We start from the raw sequence: 27,092 nt of genomic DNA, 5'->3' as shown, positions 1-27,092 counted from the left end.
GCTAAAAGAAAACTTATCTAGCGAAGAGCCTTACCCTTAAAGTGGCAGCAGTTATGAGGTTCCTTATCCTTTGATATATATTTTAATTTATCATGAATGGAAAAGCCTGAAATTGGTAATGTCTTAGTTTGGACTTACCATTCTTTGACGCCATGCTCATACATTCATTAATTTAATGTTAGGTGATCTGCAAAATTGCACCACCTGACATCAAATATCTATCATGTGGCACAGCTCAAATGGAGCACAATTTTTTGTGGACAGGTTGAATTTTTTTTTTTTGTGAAAAGGTTGAACCCAAGCACCCCTGATGTAGATCACAAGTCCATATGTACCCGCAGGAAAAGCCCCAAAACCAGCCCAGCACGGTTGTGGGATTCGACTGCTGTGAGAGGCAGCCTGGTCTGATGATGTGGCAAGTTTTTGTTGGTCCTATGGAGAATCACTAAGGCAGTCCCAGCCCAGAGAGTAGCATGAAGAAGATAAGAGACCAAGACAAAAATAAAAAAATAAAAAAGAAGCTATTATTCACATGAACAATACCCGAATTACTGTTCACATGAACAGTGATTTGGGGGCACATATGGACAGCTTTGTTCCTATTTTTGTTTAACTATGTTAGTTTGCCTTGATTAGATAGTTTCTAAATTCAGTTTTAGCAAGTTAGTACTAGTTTCTAATTTCATATTTAGAAAGTAGGCTTAGCTTTTATTTAGAACTCTCTATATCTTTAAGTTTCTATTTCAGTCCTTTGTTTCCTTTTAGTTAGAATTAGTTTCTCTTTTCTTTTGGTTTCTATTTTTGGGACTTTCTATTTTGTGAAGCTTAGGTCCCATCAGTTGTACTTGAATTCGGACTTGATTAATGGAATTTCTATTGCTTGCTTGTAAGTGTTTGGTCAGAGAAGACTTGTGTTCAACAGCTGAGATAGCTGTGGATGAGAGACCCAAGGCTGAGATAGCCTACGCCCTCCTATCCCTATCCCCCCTTCATCTATCTATATCCCTTTTTTTTTTAATGTTCTCCATATGTAAACAGAAAAAAAAGCAATAGAAGTTTCAGTTACTCAATTTGTTCATCCTTTCGTGTTGATCCTGGCTGCAATCGATCTCCCGCCGGTTTTCCTGGTTCAAGGTCAACTTTTGCATTAACCCTTGTCCACTTGTCAAGTTTCAGCCTGGGTTGCCCAGGTGGCAAAATAAACCAATTAAAAATTCAGGATCGTGAAGATGGTGCATGGGACTACAACGGGGTGCATGGACATACATGGGATGTATGCCATTACGTGGGAGGGTAAACTATGGAATTTGAGGCTGAACATGGACATATGGCCAATCTGGACCTTGACCTATCTATCCAACGTTCTGGATTTCCAACATCATCCTGGAAGTAGGGGCATTTCTTTCAGGTGCAATTTCTAATGGCCACCACCTGGGTGGTCTTTAATTTTTGCTTATTTAGTTATTCAACTCCTTTGTTTGCTGCTTGCTTTAAATTGGTCTATTTGGAGTTACTTAAATAATGTTGCAAGCATGGAAAGAAACTGCAGAAGAAAGATTTAATTGTTAACTAAGAGAAGGTTTTGAGATAGGTATTCAAAGAATACCGAACATTAGGAAATTCATTCTTGTTTGGTTTACTGGGAATGTGATGAATTTTTTTTTCTTACGCTTAAAAGGTTGTTGGGCAGATTTAGAAATACTGCTAGTTAAAGGAAACTTGTTTGTGTTCTTTGCGACTCTGCTCTTCTGTCAGTTCTGTGGGTATGGTAATATTCTTTCGTGATAATATGGTCCTGTGTATTCAAGAAAGCTGGAAATATGATGCAGTCCTTTAAACCTTCATTCTCAAATCAGGACTTACGCTGCTGAGAGGCCCCAGGTTTAGAGAATAATTAAGGAAGTAAGGAACTATGGCTGTTTAGATAAGTTTCAGATCCAAAGACAGAAACTCAGGATAGCTACGAAGCTTACTAACAGAGAAACCAGATCTGGAATAATGGTGTATAACAGAACAAAGATTAAAAGAGAATTAACAGAAATCAGATCTGAAATTAACCTGATATCAGAATATAGATGCAGATCTGAAACAGAGTGGGAAAGCTGCTGTGACCCTTGCTTTTATTACCTTTAACAGTCATGGTTTAAAGTATCAGTCTCGGGTATCATATCGAAAAGGTGATTTTAAGAGACATCGTATTGTATTGGAGAGACGCTAAAGATACACATGTAAATGGTCAAGAAACGCATGGATGTGCTTAGGATACACATAAAATACAGTTTTGAAGCATAAGACACCTTATAATGCAATATGTAAATATATATATATATAAGTTTGATACAAGGATTGAGTCGTTTTTACCTAATCTAGTGTTGCATAACAAAAGAATAAATAAATAAGCAAGAAAAAAATAGATTTGAGCCAAAAAAAAAAAGAGAAAGAGGGTTTGTATGTTTACCTCGTTCTCGCCCAAATCTCTTTCTATCCGTGATTTGAGCGCTGTAAATCCCCAAAACTTGTTGAAATGGTGAAGATGAAGGTTGTTTTTTGTACTTGACGATTTCCCCAATTGATATTGAAGTTATAAAACAAGTTTCCAAGGCCTTCGTTTGCTCTTGGTTTTGTATCGCACTTAGTGTCTGTATTTCAAGTTTAAAAGGAAGCGTATCGAGTGTATCTTACCTTTATTGATCCGTGTCGATCCCATATCAGCCAATGTAGGGAAGATACAAATTGTTTTTAAAAAATAAGTATCGCTACCGATACGTAATGGCCGATATGGTACGATATGCACCGATACTTAAAACCCTGATAACAACAGCAAAGAAAGGGAAAATAGGGTATCAATTGGGAGAAGTAGGAGGGGATAATAGGGAGAAAAAAAAAGAGAAGAAATATGAGGGAGAGAGAGATATCATTGGAGAAAAAGAAGGAGAAAACCAAAATCATGAGGAGAGGAGAGGAGAGAGATCATAATATCTCTTTTCAATTTTTTTCTTTCTATTCCATTCGATGTGTGTGTATTGGGGGGGGGGGGTTTACATCTCTTTAAATAAAAACGGAAAAAGGCTTCCATTTATTGTGGACTTCCTATAAGACTAAAAGACCTAAAAATAATAAAAGATTTCTAAACTTCCTATGACTAGGATGGCCCCCGCAAGAATGATGGCTAATAAATAAATAGAATAACTTACTAACGTATAGCTAATGGGCTCCACTACTAATCTAAATGAAAAGTCTAAATTTGTGTACCCCCCTTATGGACCTAACATTTAGGCCTTATAATTAAGCCCATTTGTGGAGGGCGGGCCTCGGCGCAACGGTAAGGTTGCTCCTTTGCAACCTAGTGGTTGCGGCTTCGAGTCGGGAAACAGCCTCTCCGCGAAGCGGGAGTAAGGCTGCGTACATTATAACCCTCCCCAGTCCTGCAGTGGCGGGACTCGGGAGCCTTGTGCGCTGGGTACGCCCACATTTTTTAATTTGAGCCCATTTGATGGGGCTTAAGTAGGATGAACCCTAGGTTCAGGACTACACACCCCGATAACAGGATCACAATTAAACCCTAAACCAGAAATTAGGTCAACAATAGGGTCAAAGTCAACCTTTTCTGATGGAGGTCATATTTTGGCCAAGGTTCACAAACTATTAGAATAACCAAATCCCAAAATGCTGTTATGTGCCAATGGTCAATTTGTAAACCATAGAGTGATTCCAGAATCAGCTAGTATAGTTCCTAAACTAGAAACTCAGATATCAACAAATCAGCAACTTAGATGGAGATCAAAACTGTGGTTGAATGTAGTTACCCAATAGAATATCAAATTCCCAAAGGATAGTAATAATCAATGGGTGGATTTAAATCAGTAGACGAATCTTCATAATCTGATCACAAAAAGTCAGAATTGGGGTGATTTTGCTTAACAACAGATCATAAGCTCTGGTCTGGACAATACCCTGGTCGAAGGTCCTTCTAGGGCAGCACTTTAATGCCCTAAAATATCTTCCTGATCAGATGGGTAGATTCTTCTAACTGGGGAATCTCGTTTCTGCTAAAAAGGGCCCCAAAACAGAGCATCCACTGGGGAGGTTTCTGAGATATAATGATCAGTAGTAAATTTACTATGAATATCAGTAGGTTACCTTGAGTTTAATCAATGAGATTCATAGATGCAATCACAAACAGCAGTGACAATCGATTGAAGGAGAAACAGCAACTTACATGATATAAAACAGAGTACAGAGAAGAGGAATGTAACCTCACCAGCAAACCTGGATCAGAATCCCACTGATCCCAAGTATTTCCCACCATTAACTGAGTCTCACAGCAAATCTGAATCTCACAGAATAAAGAAAAGGCTCAAGCCAAAATCTCATTAATCAAATTCGTTTACAAGGCTAGACCCTTTTACAAACTTTACGAAGACTCAGAAAACAGACGCAAACGCTAAAAAGGAAAGGCTTAATCCAATTCTTATCTAATAAGGTAAGACCAAGGTTTAATATTTCGCGATATCTCGGTATCTCGGGCCTACCGAGATACCCGAAATATCGCGAAATATGACCGAAATATTGCATTTTTTCTGCAATATTTCGGGGCTCCATCTCGGGGGGTATTTGGCCATATCTAGGCCTGAAACTTCATGGACAGCCTTATTTAAGCTTAATAAACACATTTAAACCATAAAATTGTAAAAATGTGAATTCAAATTGGTGTTTTGGGCTTGCACCCTTGATTGACATACGATCGCCAACCCTAATGTATAAATAGTTAAATACACATAGATTAGGCAGTTAATATTTAATAATAGTATTTAACTTCATCACATATCAAGTTAAAGCCAATACACATTGATGAGTACCATGATTCTCATAAACTCCATAATATTCAATAACTCGCTTAAAGCCTTAAAGGCAATACACTAAGTGTCAAAGTTAGTGTCAAAGTTAGTAAGTCACAAGACTCGCAACTCGCAAGTCACAACTCACAAGTTCATAGATTAATGAAATCACAACTTAAGTTACAAATTACAAGTGCTAAACTGCTAATAGTAGTTGTTGTATCTCCTTGGATCAATCCCACTCATGCCTCGCTGGAGTCGACGTCCATTGCTCTCTGTTTGAAGGACATATGTGGACCACGGTATAGAATCGGAGAAGAAACGAGTGTAGTCATCCACAAGTGTCACGTAAATGGAATCATCAACATACTGTAGGTAACCTATCCTAGGATATAAACTAGGGTTACCAATCGATCCAGTCCGTGAAGAAGATGATCCACTGTGATATGATGTTGGCGCCGGCGCAAGAGGCGATGGCATTGGCTGCATGTATGGCTGGTGAGGTTGGTAGCTAGGTCCGTTAGGGTATGCAAAGATGTTATCTACAAAAGATGATCCAAGATGTCCTCGGGACTGGGGTGTAGTCATAGTCCCCTACCCCACTAAACTGCCCATATGATGATGATCCATATCCATATCCACCGTAAGGTTGTGATGCACCATAATCCGATGCCAATGGAGTGGTATGTCCGTCAAAAGATGGGGCACGCCAATGTCCAGTTGGTCCTCCCTCCCTATCACCCATACTCAAACCACCAACAGAGCTAGATAGGTTATCAATGTCCATGTGATCAGGTTGCAACTGTGTTTGTCGACCCCTACGCTTCCTGTTGTATGTATGTAGGGGGCCTCTCGAGGGTGGGGGTGCGGGGGCACGTGCTCCGTGGTCCGTATCTTGTGTTAAGAGCAGAAAAATAAATCCGACACCGTGTAGCCGTAGATCGGCCATTGGTGTCTAACATATATTTAATTCATTACCATCCAAGTCATATTACCCCTAATTATTTCCTATTTTAATTGTAGGAAAATGAATTTTTAAAACCAGAAAATTAAAAAAAAAAATACATATGGAAAAAAAATTTCGACACCGTGAGGCTATAGATCGGCCTCCGGTGTCTAACATATATTAATATCATCACCATCCAACAAAATTTGTACATAGTCTTTTCAAAAAAATAGTTTTAGAGGAATAGAATTTACCTTAAATAGTGGAAAAAGGCTTGGATGATGAGCTTAGATGACCCTCCGATGAGTTTACCGGCGAAAATCCGACAACAATGTGCTTGAACAATGGCTAGAGTGTTGGATGAGAGCTTGGAAGAGTGGAAGAATAGGCAAAAGACTGAAATTCCTTAGCAAATGCAGCTCTCGGTCGAAATATGGACCGAAATCTTCGAAATATTGTATTAAAGCCCCCCTTCACGTGACACTTTAAGCCAAAATACCATATTTTGTCGATATCTCACGAGATATCGAGATATCGACGAAATATGGTATTTTTTCATTTCGACCTGATTTCGCATCTCGTTAAGCTCGAGATATACGAAATTAAGCGATATTTTGAACCATGGGTAAGACTACGAAACAAAAATAATGAAGGAAACTGACTTAAAACATGACTGGACTTATAGAATCCTAATCCAGCCTAACTAAAACACTTGATAGCAATTAAAATAAAGAAATAAAGACACCTACTTGACTAACCCCGTATGCCTAGCCTCTACCCATTAAAGTGATCCGTTACAATGGAAACAGATTGGATCAAAGGCCCAACACACGCATAACCCAACCCAAAGCTTATTTATAATAAAATAATCCCATTTAGGTGATTTAACTGCTTCAATTCTCCCCGGCTTGAATAAACTCAACTTCGAGTTTTGCAAAGTCAAGGAATCAGCCATAGACGTTGAACATCCGTCTTCAAACCATAACAGAACTCTGGCAGCTTGTGGATGTTAGGAATGTAGTCTTCCAAGGCGTGAAGCTCTCTCTTCAAAGAACCTTGGTGGCATAACAAACTCTCTATGCTCAACCTCTAAATCAATATTAACTATGATTGTCATATTCATTGAGCCCTCATCTTTGGTAGCCTTCTCATCGAAGACTTGAGGCATCAGCTTTACCTCTTCATGAACAACATCATGAATGTTGATGATTTCTTGTGAAATGTTCTCTGAGGGCTATCACATCTTCCACTGTTTCAGTTTTGTCTACTTTGACCTCTTCAATGTAGATTCTTCGGTAAAATCTTCTACCCGTCGATCTTCTGTCTTTGAAGCTTCAAACAGTATTACTTCTTTATCATCACAATTCATTGTGAATCTGTGATCACTTTAGCTTTATCTTTAACTTCAGGCTCCTTTTCTTTAGTTGTTTCCTTCGTTTCTTGCTTCTTCATAGGCTTGGTGTTGGCTTTAGTATCATGCCGTGCTTTCGTCAAAGCGTCTAGGCGACCAAGGTGCCTGGATGCCTTGACATCTATGATAAAGTCACACTAAACTTATCATAGTTGTCAAGGCGTCGACTAGGTGTACAGGCGGATCTGTAGGGGCCTAGGCGACTGCCGCCATAGTGTAGGGCGCTTTGCATTGGTTTAATTGGTATCGGACTAGGTTTGGGCACTTATTTATGCCAAATATCATTTGTATTTCATTTACTTACGATATTATTCATAAATAAGCAAATACCCCCAATTTGAATCCAATAAAAATAGTTAAAAAATCAAATTCTAAAAGGATAAAAAGTCAACTCCCTAGTTCAAGAACAAAAACTGGATTTTTGGCGGTAGGTGAAATTTTCAATTTTCCAATGCTGAGTTTTTTCTCAAATCTAAAAATTTCATAAATCTTAATATGGTAAAACATTGCTAAAAAGCCAAAGTGCAGTAAAATATTCATTTGTTTTGATATTTAACAAAATATTTTCATTCAGAGCGATTTTGATAGCATTCGTGCACACCAAATAAGGTTTGACCGGAACATAACTACTTCAATATTGATTAGATTTAAACAATTTTGGATTTGTTGGAAAGCTGGTTTTGTGTTCTACCTAATACAAAAGGTCTCATGTAAAAATAAAATCATTTGATCAGTCAAACTTCTTAGAGAACAGGAACATTTCTCTAAATCGAGAGCAATTTAATTACTTATTCATAAGATCATATTTTCTAAAAACAGTATAAACCAAATGTATGTTTTGATTGTTTCAAACTTCCAATAGCTAGCTTCTTCAGTTCTACTGTCTTCTAGTTCTATGTTGATTTTTGATGACTTTATGTGGCTTAATATTGATTTTTGATTACTTAATGTGAGTTAATATTGGTTTTTGATGACTTGATGTTGCTTAATATTGATTTTTTTATGACTTGATGTGGCTTAATGTTGATTTTTAATGTTATAAGGTACTTTTAGCATACTAAATAATGTTAGAAAAGATGGGAAATAAAAAATAGCACTTGGGCATGGGCGCCTTGTTGCATAAGCGCTTAGGCACCCTTCCACCGCCTTATGTCACCTTGCCGCCTTGACAACTATGAGACTTATTCAATGTAGGAACCCACCCAATTTGAGTGGAACTAAACACCTTTGATCAACTTCTAAGGTGTTGCATTTAGGAGATAAACCATGTAAGGTTGTGAGTGTTCTTTTCGAAGATTTTCTCTCGGGGCAAAGATATGTGAAACTATGTTCGCACAACTACCGTTCTCCACAATCATTTATGGTACTCTGGATCTGTTGGACATTCTAGTGTAGAAAGTTCCATGATGTCTCCAGACTTCTCCCTGTGGTTCCGCAACCTGAATACAATTGACGTCATTAGCTTCATACGTCGCCATGTCATATCCTCATCCATTGGCTGGTATTCAGTATCATTCGCTAGGGTAAGTCCATCACTGATTTCAAGGTCGTCTTCAGCAAGTTGTCGCATAGAAATTTGATCGTCTCTTGATTCTGTAGGGTTAGAACCTGATGTAGCCATTGATCTGCTGCCAAATTGACGGAGGTATGTAGGTTGAACCCTAGATTCAGGATTACACACCCTCGTAACAGGATCACAAGTAAACTCTAAACCAGAAATTAGGTCCACTTTAGGGTCAAAGTCAACCTTTTCTGATAAAGGTCAGATTTTGACCAAGGTTCACTAAATGTTAGAATAACGAAATCCCAAAAAACTGCAATGTTCCAATGGTCAAATTGTAATCCGTCAAGTGATTCCAGAATCAGCATGTATAGTAAAAAAAATCTAGGAACTCAGATATCAACACATCAGCAACTTAGATGGAGACTAAACTCTGGTTGAATGTAGTTACCTGATAGTATATCAAATTCCCAAAGGATAGTAATAACTAATAAGCCAATCGATTGATTTAGATCAGTAGATGAATCTTCAGAATCTGATCACAAAAAGTCCAGAATTATGGTGATTTTGCTTAACACCAGATCATAAGCTCTGATCTGGACAATACCCTGGTCAAAGGTCCTTTTACGGCAGCACTTTAATGCCCTAAAATATCTTCCTGATCAGATGGATAGATTCTTCTCAATGGTGAATCTCGTTTCTGCTAAAAAGGGGTCCAAAACCGAGCATCCACTGTGGGGTTTCTGAGAGATAATGATCGGTAGAAATCTACTATGGATATCAGTAGTTCACCTTGAGTTTAATCAGTCAGATTCACAGATGCAATCACAAACAAGCAGTGACAATCGATGGAAGGAGAAACAACAACTTACTTGATTGTTTTAGTATAGAGAAGCGGAATGTAACCTTGTCTTCACACCAGCAAACTTGGATCAGAATCCCACTGCTCCCAAGGATTTTCCATCCTTAACTGAGTTTCACAGCAAATCTGAATCTCACTGAATAAAGAAAAGGCTCAAGCCAAAGTCTCATTAATCAAATTCGTGTACAAGGTTGGACCCCTTTACAAACTTATAAGACTCAAAAACAGATTCAAATGCTAAAAAGGAAAGGCCTAATCCAATCCTTAACTAATAAGGTAATATGAACCAACTAGGAAACTAGAATAATGAAGGAAACTGACTCAAAACAGGACTGGACTTATAGAATCCTAATCCAACCTAACAAAAACACTTAATAACAATTAAAATAAAGACACCTACTTAACTAAACTCGTATGCCTAGCCTCTACCCATATTATAAGCCCATTACAATGAAAACACATTGGATCAAAGGCCCAACACATACATAACCCAACCCAAAGCTTATTTCTAATATAATAAGCCCATTTAGGTGATTTAACTGCATCACCTTTACAAATAAAACATTTAAAACAGTAGCCCATAACCAAGTATTATCAAAACAGGCCCTAATGTTGCACCCAGACTTCATTAAAATGAGATCATATGAATTCCTCTCTGCTTGTTGTAGATCCGCTTTCTTTTTAATGCTCTTATTCAAATTGGTTATGGCGAAGATCTAGCATTTCGTTAATGGCTTAAGCAAGTATTTATGTGGCCATGACGATCTTCAAAGCACAAGAGAGAGCATGAGAAGCTCACCAAAGCTCTGAGTGATATTTTTTTTCTGCCTGTCTTCATTTCACCTCATTAGTTTCCATCCCATTTCATTGTTTGAATTCCATATAGGGTCTGCTCTGGATTTGTGTTTCTAGATATGGAGGAAAACTGTTATGCATATTGACTCTGTAGTTTTACTGACAAGTTTAAGCTGTGGCAGACATTTGTAGGAACACCTTTCTGGATGGCTCCAGAGGTAATTCAGAATTCAGAAGGATACAATGAGAAGGTAAGTCTTGGAGGAATTGCATGGGGTAATTGTTTTGCTTGTTGAACCTTGGGCCACTTGTTTCATGCAATCAGCTTTTGCTGGATGCAGGCTGATATTTGGTCACTCGGAATCACTGCCATTGAGATGGCAAAAGGAGAGCCTCCACTTGCAGATCTACACCCAATGAGGGTTCTTTTTATCATACCTCGAGAAAATCCACCTCAGGTGTGTTGAATGTTTTTTGATGTGTGGCAAATACTATCACTATCAATTCATTCAATTGATGCAGAACCATTAGTGCTTTTTGCCAGATGGAAAGTTACTACTTATTATATTAAGAATTGAGAATTCTGTTTATTGTGCAGCTGGATGAGCATTTTTCCCGTCCTATGAAAGAGTTAGTTTCCCTATGTTTAAAGAAAAATCCTGCTGAGGTAATTATTTATATCTTTTTGGTGCCGTATTTATTTTCTTTTGGTGTTGAATGGTTTAGGTATAGTTGTTTAAGACTGTCACTTCTTATTTCTGAGAGTAATGCAACTCTAGATATATAGACATCTTAAGTTATGAGGTATCTTTGTCATACTAGCCATGAAATGGATGAGAACGGGGGGGGGGGGGGGGGCAGGTCAGACTCCTATTAAATGAGAAAAACCTTTCCCATCCTGGATGCAAATTACCTTGTGAGTTTGCTTTGGTTTGTATGGGACTAACTCTTCTTGTTTATAATCAATGAGAATTGCCATGTTCTTGGATTTGCTTTACACTTTATTTTTTATGTTCTGTATGGTATTGAACATGGGTGAATTAGAATCTTCCAAGTTTCAACCATTGAATTTGGATCTATCCTGTATATTAACAACTATTTTTCTCATCCAAAAAGTATGGGTTGATGATGTGACCTCGGGGTGCAATGGACCCACCCTAGTGCTTAACAGCTCAACAATTAAATTTAATTGCAATTTTGTAAATATGCTGAACAGTTGGGTTCCTTTGGAAGATGAAAATAGAATCAAGGAGAAAGGGGTAATATGTTTAGAAGAGCAGGATAGAATTGGAATTTAATTAAGATGGAAGAAGACAGTTAAACTATGAAGTAAGGGCTTTATTGTAAATGGCCAAGATGTCCTTACTTGTAAATAAAGAGATTTATCATCTCCTTCCTCAACCCACGATGAAATAACAAACCAGCGGAGATGGGAAGCTGATGTAGTTATACGTAGGAGGGTTGGGAATATCTTGTAATCTTGCAATATTTTTATTTTAGGGAAGTAGATACGTAGGCTTATTCAGTTCCTTTTTTCTGAAATAGTTTCCTACTTGATTTCAGTTTCTATTTTAGGTAGAAATTTTTCTTATTTAAATTGCCATGTAAATGTGTAATCCCAAGTAGACATGAATACTGAATAAACTGAGTCGGTTTACCTTTTATGGTTGTGGAGTTCTGTACATTCTCTTCTTCTTCCCTGCAAATGTGAGTTTCTTCCTCAGGTATTCTTGATGCGATCCCGGGGTTTGGAAACCCTGTTCGGGTTCTATGGGCCAACCCAAGTAATACAAGACTTAATCAAAAACTTAGTGGCAAAAAAGAGTTGAGTTCTTTTAAGGACAGGACAGTTGATGCAGTTATACGTAGGCGGGTTGGGAATATCTTGTAATTTTGCAAAATTTTTACTTTTAGGGAAGTAGATACATAGGCTTGTTCAGTTTATTTTTCTGAAATAGTTTCCTACTTGATTCAGTTTTTTGCCATTTAATCCCATTGTAGACTTGAATATTCAATAAACTTTGAGTTGGTTTACCTCTTATGGTTGTGGAGTTGTGTACATTCTCTTCTTCCTCCTTTGCGAATCTGAGTTCTTGCTCAGGTATTCTCTTTCTTCTCTCTTCTTCCCTTTTTCCTGTTCTTCCTTCTTCTCTTCCTCTCAAGTATTATTCTTCTTCCCAATCCCCTATTATGACTCTGATCTTTCATTTTCCTTGCTGTTACCAAACCGTATAGTGAGAGATTTGTTCAATCTCTCTCATATCTTTTCCGTTCCCTCTCAAAGACTCAAACATTGGATCTAGAGTCCTCCCAGCAGAAACCCCGGCTTGAAACCCTTTTGAAATCTAGAGTTCTATGCAATAGGACTGAAGCTCAGGCCTATTCTTTCACCTTCTGCCTGGACAGGTTGCAGGAATTTTTTTTTACCTTTCCTGGTTGCATTCAGTAGGGTTAGGAGTTGCAACCCATCACCTGAAATTTCAGGTTGATAAGTGTCCGTATTGAGGAGCCCTCTCAATCAAAATAGATCCTGCCCTACTGCTGGTTCTGTTATGATAAGGTTGAAGAAAGAATTTTCTTCTTTTTACAACTATGGACTGGTCCTTGGTTATTTCCTTAAAAGCCCCTCCTTTCTGAATCCTCTTTTAAAGTACTCCAATCCTTGTTTACAATTCCAGTTTGGGAATGAGAAATATCTCTCATACTAAATCCATTCAAGCTGAAACTTCAAGGTAAGGATCACAACCGATAACCTTGTTGAATGCCAGCATTGCAGCCCCAACAGATCACGAAATAAAGATCTATTTTCTTCTGCAACTGGTTCTGGCGGTGGCCAAGGAACCAGCTTGAACTTCCAATTGAATCTCTCAACAGGGGTGGGGGACTCAGGAGCTGAAACTTGAGGGCTTGGGTCGCCTATACCAGGGGTCACACGTCCAAAATATCAGGTCAATTGAATCAATGACGAAGGAGATCGATCAATTGTTTTTGGGCTGCAACTATTGCATAGAACTGAACAGGCCAGCAAAGAGTAATGAAATAAAGAAGAAACAAGGAGCAAGAAGAGGAACAAAAAAGAACAGAAGAAATAAAAGAGAGCACCTGAGAAGGGAGGTTGAGAAATCGCAGGGAAGGAGAGGAGAAAACCCACTGCCAATCCTTGGCTCCAACAACAACTCAAATCAAGTCATTTATTCAATTCACTAATCTCCATCGTTGGGTACAGACATATGTATAAGAAGAAATCCAACTCATAATTGAAATCTACTAAACTAAGAAACTAAAACAAATCAGGAAAATAAAATAAATTGCAACTACAAGAATATCCCTAACTAACTAAATAAATCCCTAGCAACCCTTGTTAGACCAAAAGCTTGGTTTGGGTCGGTTTCGCCTCGATCTGGGTTTGTAAATCGGGTCATGGCGGTCCAGCCATGATAATGCCACTGCATCAGTTGATAATGAAGTCTTTGTTATTAGCTCATTCAACATCAAGTAACATCTATAGGTTCCTAATTCTCCATTTTATTGTCTTTATTTCAGAGGCCCAGTGCCAAGGAACTTCTAAAGCATCGTTTTATCAGGAACGCTAGAAAAAGTCCCAGGCTTTTGGAAAGAATAAGGTGCATTATGTAATGTTTTCAGCAGGCTACAATTTCTTATATTGTGCTTTAAGATACTAAGGTTTTGATTTTCCTATTTATGTCATGCGGGATATGATTGCTTTGAAGTTATCTGCTGATTTTGGATCCTGCTCTTTTATTTTTTATTTTTGAATGTTTATTTTATAGAGAGCGGCCTAGATACCAGATAAAGGAAGATGCAGAATCCCCTAGAAATGGTCCTGTGGCTTTCGGAGATTCATCTGGCACTGTAAAGGTGAACAGAGATTCAAGAGATGAAGAACCTTCACGAGCCAGGTCTGTTATTTATTTGGATTGCTAATGCTCATGTCTTTTATAGTTTACTTTATACTGACGTGTTCTAATCTACCCTAGTCATGTCAAAACCCTGAGAAATGCTGGGTGGGACTTTAGCATGAGTGGATCAGAGGGTACAGGAACCATCCGCAGTGCTGTAAAGCCACCTCAAGTGCTTGGAGCAAAAGAAAAGAAGTCAGAAGTCTCGTACAGTCAGGCTACCCCAAAAAAAACTTCAGAAAGGAGTAGTCAATGGTTTTCTTCACCCAGAAGTGTGGTTCAGGATTCATCAGAATTCTCCCTGGTCAAGGATGCTAGAGATCTATATGATGATGGAATACAAGATAATTCCCATGAGGATGTAAGATTTACTTTCTTTTGGTATTGATCAATTTGTCTTGTGCCTTTTAATTTCTGAAAGTGTCTGAACTATTCATTTTACAGCAGGAATTATCTATAAGTGGATCGGGAACTGTAGTTGTACGATCTCCAAGAGTTCAGACATCTACAATGTTAAGTGAACAAAGTATTTTGGTATGATTATATTAAGCTGATTGGGAAACTTTTCTATTAATTGATCCTCATGTATACATTATGTTTTAGCTAGACATTCATTTGGAATCTTAATCCTTTCTTGTGTAGTCTAGCAACAAATATTCTTCCTTTGAAGATGAATCTTCCAGTGGCACTGTAGTTCTCCGTGGCCACCATGATGATTCTGATTCTCCTCGAACCCCCAAGTCAAGACTGGGTTTCTTAGAGAAATCTTCGAGTGCTTCAGTTGAAGACAGCGCAACCAATCTTGCTGAGGTTTTTGATTACCTTTGTGCTATTTTACAACATATATACCATTACCTGTTTTCATGAATAGTTTTGTTTGGTATATATTTCAGGCGAAAGCTGCTATTCAAGCAGGATTCAGGAAAGCAAATGCTCGGGAAAGGTTCGTATTGGGCAAACTTAATAGAGATGGACAAGAAAGTAAAACAGCAGTAGGAACAAGTAGCTCTCCTTCATCCAGGTACATGGCATTACTGTTTGTGGGTGCAAGTGATTGTATTATTTAACTAGATGCCAGAAGATGCAAGAGGAAAAGATATGCTTATTACTTCTTCTGATTCATCACTATTTCCTCTCAGCCCCTCTCATGAGTTCTTTGATACACACAAAGTAATTCCCAGATCACATCAAGCAAGTGATGATGAAAAAGAAATAAATTCTGCAGCCGCAGCCGCATCATCTCCTGCGTTATCAATTTTGCTAATCCCCTCGTTGAAAGAGGTAAACTTGTATAAAGTTATTACTTATGTGCGTCATCATTTGCCTAGCATATCCAACTTACTTGTCTGTCTTTTATGTTTTGTGGTAAGCTCCTTACTTCAAATTCATTCCTTTTCTTGAATTTCTGTTCACCTTCTCATAGTGCTCCATGAGTTCATTGCTTGCCTTGTACTCATTTTGTAGTCTGATGCTTTTTGATTAAGTGATTATTTTCTGATTGTGAAATTTGTTGATTGGTGTATCATTCCTTTTCTTGAATTTCTGTTCACCTTCTCATAGTGCTCCATGAGTTCATTGCTTGCCTTGTACTCATTTTGTAATCTGATGCCTTATGATTAAATGATTATTTTCTGATTGTGAAATTTGTTGATTGGTGTATCTACCGGGTGTTAGGTTATGGCCATAAATCTTTCTACCCTCGTTTTTCCTGTTGGTGTTTAATCAAGGTTTGTTCTATTTTTTGATTTATTTCTACTCAAGTTTTTGAACCTCATGTTTCTTTGTTTTCCTTCTTGTTGCTATATGTTGATGTTGGCACATCAGTTCCATTGGGGTGAGAGGGGCTGTTGTCCCAATAATATTTTTGGATTCCAGGTGTACCTTGTTGATATGTTGCTACTGGGTTTGGTGCTTTCTGCAATGAGTTTGGTTATTGACTGCAAATCTTTTTAAAGACTCCACCCTGGCAGTAGCTATACTTATTTGACTCCTTTATTCAATTTCTGCTCCTATTTAAATTTAAGGTGGGTGACTATGTGTTAATTTCTGTGCAAGTTGTATAAAAGACAAGTAACCTTGCAGCAATTTAGCCAGGTTTCAGGCCTTTGTACTACTTCAAGCATTGATGTTGAAACACTTATAGTTTCAGAACATATCATGTAGGCAGTCGGGGATGATTTGGAAGAGAGAGGTGCGCGTGTTGTCGCAGATTCACTTATGGATCTGGAGCAAATAAAGCCTGGTTCCTGTGAAATCCTTGTCAGCAGGTTGCTTCAGCGTCTGGGAAGGTTCACAAGTTCTTTGTTGTTCTCATTTTCGAACCCTCTAGTGATGTGTGTATATATATATATATATATATATTCAATTTTAGTTTGTGCTCTCTGGTTTAAATGACATAGGTAGATTAAAAACCTTGCAGTTCGAGCGAATCTTCATTGAAGGACCTCCAGGAGCTGGCAGCCCACATCTTTATGAAGTGCAAAATTGCCAATGAAGCAGAAAATGCAAATGCAGAAACTGACAGAAGGAAGCAACAAATTGTAGAGCTGCCTGAGAACCCGAATTTAAGCCCTCTTGCAAGGTTTCTCCTTGCCAGGTTGGTATTTTAGATGTTTTGTTTGTTGTCTTTCATTCGCAACATTGTTCAGAAGTAATGTGAAATTAGTTCATGATGCACAGATGGCAGGGTCAAGTTTCAAGAGATCTCAACCCAATTTGAGGAAAGGTTGAATTGATGTTACTATCGGCACACTGCTGTTCTCAGTTTGTATATTTATTTGATTTTATGTACATATGTTTATCAGGAAGACCATATTTTTTTGCCTTCTGCTTTTTCAGCAGCAGAATTGCTGTATAACAAGCAGGTTTATATTCATCTTTTTTATAATTTATTTCTCCTTCCATGTTATCTACCTACTCTTGGGCTTGATTCATGTGTATGCGGATTTTCAGGAATATTTAGAGAACATCAATGATGCCATTCATCAGTGGTTCCATTCTCTATTATTGATGTTTTTCTTTTCTAATGAAATATTTGGTGTTGATTCATGCTTAATCTGATTTTTTTGTTTTTTGAAGACTAATAGTCTGTTCATGTTCCTCTGTGGAGGGCACAATATGTGTGTTGCTGCGGAAAAGTAGTTTACTAGTAAAATAAGATCTTAATGGTGTAAGATTCTTCGTGGTAGAGCACCATGGGTTGGTCAGCCACTGAAGACTTGGACTTGATTTGCCGCTAAAAGAAAATGGCAAAAAATGACATAACCGGCAAACAAGTTTGGTTCAAGTAAGGCTTCTCACGCCCATATGGTTCCTATGGAGCTTCTCTATATGGCAACCAAATGCAGGGGATGGGTAAGGAATGAAACACTATCTTCATCCTCTTCCCAATTTGCATGTTTCTTGCAGCGGTCGCAAAGAGGCAAACCAGCGATACAGGTTACACTGCCGTATCTAAAGGCAAAAACAGATGAAAGAATACTAAACATCATTGCCCAATTAAGGCACATATCTATCATTAATATCAAAGAAATTTCCCATTTTTCTAGTCGAAGTATGTCTCTAGCTTTTTACCTTGTTTTGCTTTCTTTCCTCTACCTCTAGTTTTCTTCTTCTTAACATATTTGTTGTAAAGCATTACCAAAACATATTTGATGTAAAGGGCCAAAGGGTTGAGAGGCAAGGTAGTTCAGAAATTGCTTCATCTTGCGTTCTCAGAACGTGTTCTGAGAGTAGAATGCGCTCTTGATGTACATTCCTGTTCTGAAATCTTGGAAAGTTCTCAAGAATGAGCGAAACAGTTTGGTGTACATTACCGTTCTGAAATCTTAGAAAGTTCTAAGGCAGTGTTTGGTATGCATTCTATGTCAATTTCACATTCTTGCATTCTCAAATGATAAAAAATAATTGTTTTTATCATAGAGGTGAGAATGCTTACCAAACACAGCCCTGATCTTATCTTTGATCATTAGTTTTTTTTTTGGTAAGACATCATTAGTTACTTGGTAATAATTAATTGATAGTAGGTTTCGTTTGGTTGCAATTATTAAAGGGAGGGGAAATGTAGTTTTTCAAACCTAAAAAAAAAAATTTTATTTTCATTATTCGTATTATATAAACTACTTAATTTTTTTTATTATATTTAGTAATGATACTTTTTATTGAGAAAAGGTTGGGCACACTTTGAGGGTGCCCAACATACATCACCCTCTCTCCTCCCCTTTTGGAAAAGATCCCCTTACTCTCCTATGTTCAGTCCTGTGATTGGTGTATGTTGCTAATCTATCGAAAACTAGCGGCATACCCAATCCTCCTTTTTTAATTTTACTTTTCATATTCAAGGGATTTAAATGCAAAGTAAAATGAAATTTAATAGATTGAAAAATTTCACTTCTCTTCCTTTTAATTCCCCTTAAATTGCGCAATAGTTTCAACTTCATCATCATTAAAAAAAAAAAACTTCATTATCCAAGATCCAAACTAAGATTTAGAGGACCCCTTGCATAATGGTTTGAAATTGAAAAGGGCGCCCAAAAGTTTTTGGTGGATTAGAAGTGTGTCAAACTTGAGAAGAAGATTAAAAAAAGAGGGCAAATTATACGTCACCCTTGGTTTTCAAACTAAACTCAGATCATCCCCTAGTTTTTGGAAAAACTCAAATCTCCCCTGGTTTAGATCCTAATATGACAAATTAGTTAGTTAGTTTTATGCTGTTAAGTGATGATGTCAATCAGTTAAATAAATTTAAAACTCTAAACTACCCTTGACATCCAATCATAGATTTTGAAAGGTAGTATTGTAAATTTAATTCTAATGTTTCAGTACAAGTGTAAAATAGTCCTTTTATACCAATAACTAACAGCAGACTAACACTGTTACTGTAAAAGGGGGTGATTTGAGTTTCATTTGAAAAGTAAGTGAAGTGTAATTTATCCCCAGAAAAAAAATGAAAGTCGATGAACTCGGACCGCTGGATATCCATCCTACCAGGTGTCAAAATCTCCACCCGGAATTGCACACTTTAAAGAGCTTTATTACAGATGTTCAGTGACGCCCAGGCCTGGCCTATTAACCCTCTGAGTTGTTTGCCTGCGGTAGCTGGTGAGTCTCCGAGTCTAACCGAGGGGTAAGAACTAAGAAGTGAGAAATGGTGGAGTTCGAATTGCATTAGCAAAGCAAAAATTCTTCAATCAACAACGTTGGAGAACCTGAAACACGTTAAGCTAAAGCAGGTGAAGAAGCGGAGGAGAATGTCGTTGACGGGTTCGTTCCGCCATTCTCTTTTCAAGTTGAAATACCTCGCTTCTCCCTTCTACTCCCTCTACGTGTCAGCTCTGCCACTCCCTCGCTCTTCTCTTCATCCTCTTTTTTCGTTCCATCACTTCTCCTCAACTCTGCCCTTGGGCGGCAAAGTGGGAGAGCCTCGTGTCCTCGATCGAATGCTCGCCAGCATTTCAACCTCTTCGGATTCTTTGACTTATGACTCCTCGCCCTCTCCTTACTTGTCTGTTCGCATTCGCTGCCCGAAAGATTTCGCTGTGAGCTTCTTCCTACTCGATTCTTCCCAAATTATTGCTTTTTCGAGAACACATGTCTGAACTGTTTAAATGGTCCTATTGACCAGGATATGCTTTCCGAAGCTCTTCTATGCTTTGGTGCAAGTTCTACCAGCATTGATGAACCAAACAGTTGTGAGAGTATTGACGAGGTAATGAACCCAAAATGTTCTACATTTGTTTGAAGACCCTTCTTATATCTTCTTCATAACCTACCTTTGGTTTTATTTTAATGTTTTCGATCTTCTTTGTTTTGTGGGGAGGGGGGGGGGGTGGTGTGTTGGAGGTTTATTTCTGGTTCCACTCCCACATCATTGAAGGAGTGAACAGGATGGCTGTTTCTGGTTTAAGCGTGGTTTGGAATGATATTTTTGCAGACCTGCATCAGTTCCATATTTATAGAATGCGAAGATGTGAATTCATGTATTTCAAGTGCTGCTGATTCTATTGGGTTGAAGGGGATGCTTAATTATGAAGTCATAATGGGTGAGCAATGCGACTGGATAAAGAAATCACAGGTTAAAATGCCTCAGACACACTATTGCATTCTATTGTTTTTTATTTTTAATTTTTTAAACTCTATCAATCTTACCATTTATCTATCTAATATAGATATATTTATTTCTTGTTTTGTGAATTCTTTTCTCATTGGTTCCTCCATTGTCAATTGTACTGAAAGGACCTCTACAGCCACTACACTTTTTAGATTCTTTTCATGCATTCTGTATTAATGTTTGACAGGGAAATCATCTCATTGAAATTCGAGATAGTCATGTCAAGGCTGCATCTTTATATGTTCACCAGTCACACGGCTGGCTTGCAGCAATTCTTTCTTTCCTTAAACCTCAGTCTCCACATGTATTTCAAACTAGCCATTGGCCATCCTATGTCTGAGCACATTGCAGTTTAGGCACTTTGTTGGAGTGGTTCCTATATCCTAACTCAGTTCACCTCATTAACCAGCACAGAATGATATCATTTTATGTGCATCTCTCTCTTAGGTTTGTCAAAACAGCTAGGCTACAAAGGCTTGAAAGAAACCGAATACCTATCTCAGGTGCTGAGGGGATGCCAGTAGCTCACCAAAGTTTGCCCTTATATTCAGCCAACCAGGAAAAGGCTCTTGTATGTATATATATATATATATATATATATTTTTTTTTTTTTGGAAGGCATAGGTTTCTTAGCTGTATCATTCAGCATAGAAGTCTTTACAGACCAGTTCTCTTATGTGGTGGGGTTCAGGAGGCTGTCCATAGGATTGCCTATCAGATGGATAATCTATATTTATCATGTATATCATGTCATTCATGTCTCTGATAAAGGGGTGACCTTCCAGAGAAGAAATTTGGACATGCTATAGGCACACCTTTTTCCCATGTGAATGAAAGTTACCTTTTTCCAACTTTATTTACTCGTCACACCTGAGGCATTCCAAAATGTTCATGGGATAGATCATAATCTTTAAATATCTCTATATTAGTTGTATAATTATATTCATAATCCTATTTTATCCGAATACATTCTGCTTTGTTGAATAGTTGTATGGGGGAAACAATCCTGAACTGTATTCCCAAGGTTTGCTATGTCTTTAATAAGAGGGTCAATGGGTCATGCTCAATGTAACCCCGGTTGGTTAAGCTGAGAATGTCACCATGATGGCGTTCAATGGGGAGGGGGTCCTCTTTGTCCTATGGGGGGCATAAATGGTAAAGTAAATTTTTTTTTACCGTACAGTGATATCAGCTATCATAATGATCCTTTATCTTATATGGGCCACGTAGAATGGTAACATCTTTGTGTAACCATGCTTGGTTACACTAAGATTACTCTTTAATAAAATATCCAAGTCTAACTTTTGAATTTAGAAGCCAGATCCTCTGTTATGCTTTACTTCCTGCACAATCTTGTTGATGCATTAAATATGGGTACAAGCATTTCACGAGTGAGTTTAAATAAATTGGTATTTTGTGTCATTTACATACCCACTATATTCACATCAATACTCCCTCAGATGTTTTATCCACGCTCTCTAAAGACATAAATAAGTTTGGCCTGGGAAGAACCATCGATGGAGCTTCTGTATTGCTAATTTTCAGTCTAGAAAGATGACTTTTTTGATAACTAATTCTTCAGGTCTAACAACATATGTGATTGAATTTAGACGTCCTTCTCCCTCTTCCCCTATCTTATAGAAAACATTAATAAAAAAGGAAGGGGGTGGGGGACTCAATCATTGACTGTTCTATAATTTTCGTATTGAAATATCAAAAGTGAGATAAGAAAAAGCATTTTCAGTTCATTCTCATTCAGTTCTGCAGGCATATCTGAGCTACTTGAATAAATCCATCTGTTCTCAATAACTAATTGTTTTGAGGAGAATTCTGCACATTCTCTATCTTGAGATAATGTTTATGATTGCCCTGATTTATTAGTAATTTAATTCGGCTGATGCAGTAACTACTATAAAAGTAGTGATATCAACTAATTCTTAGCTGACACTGGGACTGGGGTGTCAATATACGTGCCTTGTACCTAGGATCTGTTCAAATTGATTAATCCCTTGTATGGGCTTTCTGGCGTTGGCTCTCTGTTTTGTTGACGTTGTTTTTGGTTCATGGCTTCCATTGCATCCTATACCCTTAGAATATGGTAATTCATTTGGAAATTACAAATAATTCCATTTCCCTGTTTGATATATTAGAGCTATATCTACAAGTGCCATATCTATGCTAATTGATTCTTTGTAAAATTTCTGGAATTATTTCATTTGAACTTGTTTCTTGTATGTTACAGGAATCATTTCATCCTGTGAAAGTAACGGAGGGTCTTTGGATTGTTCCAGAGTGGAGAACTCCCCCTGTATGATTTATTTTTCTAGAAGTTTAAATGATAGATGATGTATTTGTGGAGTTTTAGCCTAGAAATTTGCTTTCTTCATACTTGTGGAAATTCTGAAACTTTTGTTTGTGGCAAATTTGGTTTCATTCACTTCACTTTCAAGTTTCAGCAATCTTATTTTCTGAATTCGGTTCCTCATCAGATACCGTTAACTCAAGTAGATATCTTTCCTTTTTTTTTTGGAAAGGGGGGGGGGGGGGGGGGAGGGAGGGGGAGGATTTCTTTCCTGTGTCTATAAAAAGTTGTGATTTGTTTTACTGCAATTTTCTATTCCCCGTGGCCCCTTCATACTGGAATTTTACTCTTCTGCTTAGGGAAATGAACTTAATTTTATGTTCAGTGATGTATAGAACATTAGTCATTCTGTTTGTGTATTCTTCTGCAGGATGTTCAAGCAACCAATATTATTCTTAATCCAGGATTGGCATTTGGAACAGGGGACCACCCGACAACTAAGTTGTGTTTGTTGTTATTGCATAGCTTGATAAAAGGAGGAGAAGTTTTCTTGGACTATGGCACAGGTTCTGGAATTCTTGGTATTGCAGCACTGAAGGTACTATGGCCCACGTTCTACTCTAAGTCTTGACTTAAAAGTGGAAGTGAATCTATTGAACTTATCATTGTTCAGTCTAGCAAGAGATCAGGTGAACAGTTATTCACTTATTCAAACTTGGAACTATTGCTGAACAAAAATGCGAGAGTAGGACCTACTAGGCTAACATAACAGCTATTGCCTATTAAATGGCTTTGGTTATATGCATCTTGACTCACCTAAGACTAAATGGGTTCAGAAACACAGATCCTACTTCCCCTTCAAACTCATTTTAAATCCATATTTTTGTTGTCAACCCAAAGCCATTCAATTGGTCATCTCGATCTTTTAATATTTTCTTTTCTAAATCGATATGGTAATCTAATCGCTTGATTGAAGTATCAAGTCTAGGTTTGAATGTCTTAAAGTTTGTCAACTAATGAAGAATAAGATGGTCTCTCCATTATCTCGTATTATAGTGGTGAAAAGTAGGGCTTGAATCCTTGAAGGGGCTTTAGTTGCTTTACTCTTTAAGTTCGTGACCAGCTTGAACTTGAGATAAAGATCTCGCCTAATTAGCAAACTACTGCAGCTAGGAGCAGCTTTATCAGTTGGATTTGATATAGATCCCCAGGCAATAGCATCTGCACGCCAGAATGCAGCTTTGAACCACATAGAACCTGAGAGAATGCAATTATGTCTGGTTCCCAGTGAGACCACCTTTCATTCCTCAAAATTTGGAGAGGTGTCTCATGGAAAAGGAGTTATTGCTGAAACAGAGAAATATGACATTGTCATAGCAAATATTCTTTTAAATCCTCTGCTGGAGTTGGCAGATCATATTGCTAGTTTTACCAAGCCCGGAGCTGTTGTTGGCATATCTGGTATCATCTCTGAGCAGGTATTATCCTTATGCTGGTACTATTTGTATTTTCCAATGTAATAAAATTATATTCTTGAGGCATACCTGATGGCAGCTAGACACTGCCAATCTCCCCCCCCTGCTCGCACGTCTTTTTTTTTATAAGTAGGTCCCCCTCGTCCTTTAATCTCTTTTGGCCATAAATATGGCATCCTTTTTTTTTGGGGGGGGGGGGGGGAGGGAGGAGGTGGTGTTAAACCAAGGGGATCTTTGGAAAAAAATCAAATTGATTGGACACTGGAATCAGAGCCCTGTTTAATTTTGATATTTTTTTCATTGCAGCTTCCACAGATTGAATTACGTTATTCCCAGTTCCTGGAAAGCATATCAGTGACAGAGATGGATGGTTGGGTATGCCTTAGTGGCAAAAAGAAATTGAGTATAGGTGCAACTGACGGTGTTATTTAGGCCTGGTTCAGTGGACAAGTATAGAAGACCTTGTGACATGAGATTGCTCATTGAAGAACTTATCAACAATCGCTGATTGTGATGTTTGGTATGCATCTTATTCCCTTCCATGAATACTGAAGCCCTGTGAGTTGCTGTAGTAGCTTTGTAGGCCTGGTTACATCACATAATGCCACTTATCTAACATGAGTGGAGCTCAAGTTTTAACTATACAGGAAACTCGTTACTGGTGTGCTGGGCATTTCGTTCAAGCAGGACCAATGTATCCAACCGAAAGAATTGTTGGGTTGTATTAGAAATGTATTCCTACATCCAAACATACCTGTGATTCTCAGTGCACAGCTTAGGCCGAAGCTGTCATGAACCAGAAGGGCTGCAATGGTATTTATATCTCATAGTGGAACATTAACCTCGCATGAAACTGTATCTTCAGTACTATTTTAAATAATTCCCAGTGGTTGCATGTGTATCACTAATCCAATCTTCAAAGATGTAGATCTAATGACAAACTTAGATTAATGTAGAAATTGTAGTAAACTGGAAATTGACTACTTAAGAACAGTGGTATGATTAGTCCTTGGCAAACAGAATTATAAGATTTCAATTCTTTGAATTTTACATCAAAGGTTAAAATCCCATCTTCGGCAAATATATGATCTTCATGTTCATGATTTTTATGCTAGTTGTGTGAACTTGAGGTGCATATGCTGCTTGTAGTCGGTAGGCTAGAATCTTCAGTCCATTGCTTCACTCATCTCAGTTCAAGGGGTGACTGACTTGATGTCTTGAGTCCGATTCTATTGCTAGTATTTGATCCACTAGCTCGAGTTGTGCCCTTCAGTTTATCTCTTGCAAATAGAATCTTTCTGGCTTCAGTTAACTTGTGCCATCTGAAGAAGATCTTCAAATTGTGAACCCAATCCAAATATTGCTTTGGATTATTGTCCTCGTAGATAATCCCATATGGTAGAGGTGGTGTTGGTGTAACATGAGACATGCCTTGTGGGATGCAATTGAAAGAATCCCTTGATTTGATGATACTAGTTGGTCAATACAAGCTTTGCATGGATGCTATTATGGTTTGGAGGGAACTGAAAGTTGTGTTGACGGTATCAACATGATACGTGAGGTTCGCCATATCTAACATGGTTTCATCTTTATAAGAGTTAAATTGTTGGAAAACCTCTTTACTGGATGCTATGGTTAGGATATGGAGGACAACTTTTGGCGTCGATACCAATTGATACAATCTCGAGGTTTGAAAACCATGTTTGGGTTCGCTGTGGATTTATCAAAGTAATACATGACTCAAATGAAAAGCATAGTGACAAAACAGTAAATAAATTGAAGTTGCAAAGGGTGAGCTATAGTTTGGCAATTAATCAGGATATTACTTTTATAATTTTCTCAGATTTTTCTAACATCTTGTTATATTTATTTTAGGTTTATCTTCTTAGTTTACAAAATTTCAGATTTACCCTTCTTGCATTATTATGTTATTTTATGTATATTTTTAAGTTATTTAAAATCCCAAACTGATCGGATAGGTTCATTCTTATGTTTTCATTATATCCCAGAAGTCTCACATGTTTTTGATAATTGCCCCAATAGAATTGCACTATTCGACACATAAAATCCAAAGAAGGAAAGAAATTTTATTAGGCTATTAACCTAAAGAGGAGAAAGAAGTGATGCACAATAGCTCAAAGCGATTTTAGGAGATTCAGAGTTGTCCCAAAAAAATCGTAGACTCTCGCTGTCTCTCTCCAAGTATTGTGTTGCCATCGTTCGAGGGATGGTTCCGCTGCATTTTTGTTCCATCTGATATTGATTGGAGATCGATTCTTACTTCTAAATGTTTGGTGTTCAAGTCTTGTGAACCATTGCATGTGTTTTATTTGCGGCATTACATTAAGAAGTAAACTAAACTCTATTAAGATGTTTGATTAGAATACCCAATATTGTGTGAGGTTCGATCCGTCAATTCGAATTGAAAATTTTTGGTTTTAACCGCCAAGGATACTGTGATCATGTGGTCGGAGATGGGGTGGTGCTGTCTCCATCGTCTCTCTTCCTCATTTTCGATCATGGCGAACCACTGCCGCCAATGAAACGAGCGAGAGAGAGAGAGAGAGAGAGAGTATTCACTTATTTTATTTTCTTGTTTAGACTTTAGAAAATTGAAAAATGGTTTACTTCTTGTCTTCAGCAAATACTCCGATGATTTCGCAACAACTCATGCAGCGTACTTAAGGGGTTATGATCTACTCTTCAAAGTTTCAAGTCAAAAAGTCAAATAGTCAAAAAAGATTGACTTAAGAATCACTACATCCGTCCCACCAATGGCTTTGCTCCCCTTACATTAAAACCATTATTAATTAATCTAAAACCATTGTTAATTAATCTAAGGGAGAGGATTAATTCGGTATGCAATCCGAAAAAGGTATCATCTGTATGGAATTCATATATTTAGAGCCATGTTAAATTTTTTCCCACTAATC

At 37.8% G+C, this 27,092-nt stretch overlaps 2 protein-coding genes across 8 annotated transcripts in view; both read left to right on the top strand.

Annotated features, from left to right (window-relative positions):
• LOC122652041 (serine/threonine-protein kinase svkA) overlaps positions 1-17,318 on the top strand; it is a 34,251-nt gene extending 16,933 nt beyond the window's left edge. For 4 of the 7 annotated variants that reach the window (XM_043845673.1, XM_043845674.1, XM_043845678.1 and 1 more), the window contains 13 exons: positions 10,536-10,604; positions 10,695-10,811; positions 10,952-11,020; positions 13,897-13,976; positions 14,145-14,273; positions 14,352-14,634; positions 14,718-14,807; positions 14,916-15,083; positions 15,167-15,294; positions 15,413-15,554; positions 16,437-16,561; positions 16,693-16,869; positions 16,953-17,318. In XM_043845673.1, coding sequence (XP_043701608.1) covers positions 10,536-10,604; positions 10,695-10,811; positions 10,952-11,020; positions 13,897-13,976; positions 14,145-14,273; positions 14,352-14,634; positions 14,718-14,807; positions 14,916-15,083; positions 15,167-15,294; positions 15,413-15,554; positions 16,437-16,561; positions 16,693-16,869; positions 16,953-16,992 — 1,617 coding nt within the window. In that variant the 3' untranslated portion in view covers positions 16,993-17,318. Of the gene's footprint in view, positions 1-10,535; positions 10,605-10,694; positions 10,812-10,951; positions 11,021-13,896; positions 13,977-14,144; positions 14,274-14,351; positions 14,635-14,717; positions 14,808-14,915; positions 15,084-15,166; positions 15,295-15,412; positions 15,555-16,355; positions 16,562-16,692; positions 16,870-16,952 lie in introns of those variants that run through there. The other 3 variants (XM_043845675.1, XM_043845676.1, XM_043845677.1) reach the window with 3 other exon arrangements.
• Positions 17,319-19,351: 2,033 nt separating this feature from the next.
• Positions 19,352-25,004, top strand: LOC122653224 (ribosomal protein L11 methyltransferase). Its single transcript, XM_043847176.1, has 7 exons — positions 19,352-19,810; positions 19,897-19,980; positions 20,206-20,346; positions 22,625-22,690; positions 23,115-23,282; positions 23,854-24,162; positions 24,466-25,004. Exons 1-7 carry the CDS (start codon positions 19,523-19,525, stop codon positions 24,589-24,591), a joined length of 1,182 nt encoding a protein of 393 aa, XP_043703111.1. The 5' UTR covers positions 19,352-19,522; the 3' UTR covers positions 24,592-25,004.
• Positions 25,005-27,092: the final 2,088 nt, after the last annotated feature.

The sequence above is a fragment of the Telopea speciosissima genome, chromosome 2 (genome assembly GCF_018873765.1).
Source record: "Telopea speciosissima isolate NSW1024214 ecotype Mountain lineage chromosome 2, Tspe_v1, whole genome shotgun sequence".
Lineage (NCBI taxonomy): Eukaryota > Viridiplantae > Streptophyta > Magnoliopsida > Proteales > Proteaceae > Telopea > Telopea speciosissima.
This window is presented reverse-complemented; position numbering and strand designations above follow the sequence as displayed.

What these genes read in the sequence shown, in the direction of transcription:
- LOC122653224 (XM_043847176.1), top strand. Translation starts at nt 19,523, where the DNA reads ATGTCGTTGACGGGTTCGTTCCGCCATTCTCTTTTCAAGTTGAAATAC. An exon ending in CAGAGTGGAGAACTCCCCCT is followed by an intron (nt 22,691 to 23,114) that starts GTATGATTTATT and finishes ATTCTTCTGCAG; the next exon opens with GATGTTCAAGCAACCAATAT. An exon ending in TTGGTATTGCAGCACTGAAG is followed by an intron (nt 23,283 to 23,853) that starts GTACTATGGCCC and finishes AAACTACTGCAG; the next exon opens with CTAGGAGCAGCTTTATCAGT.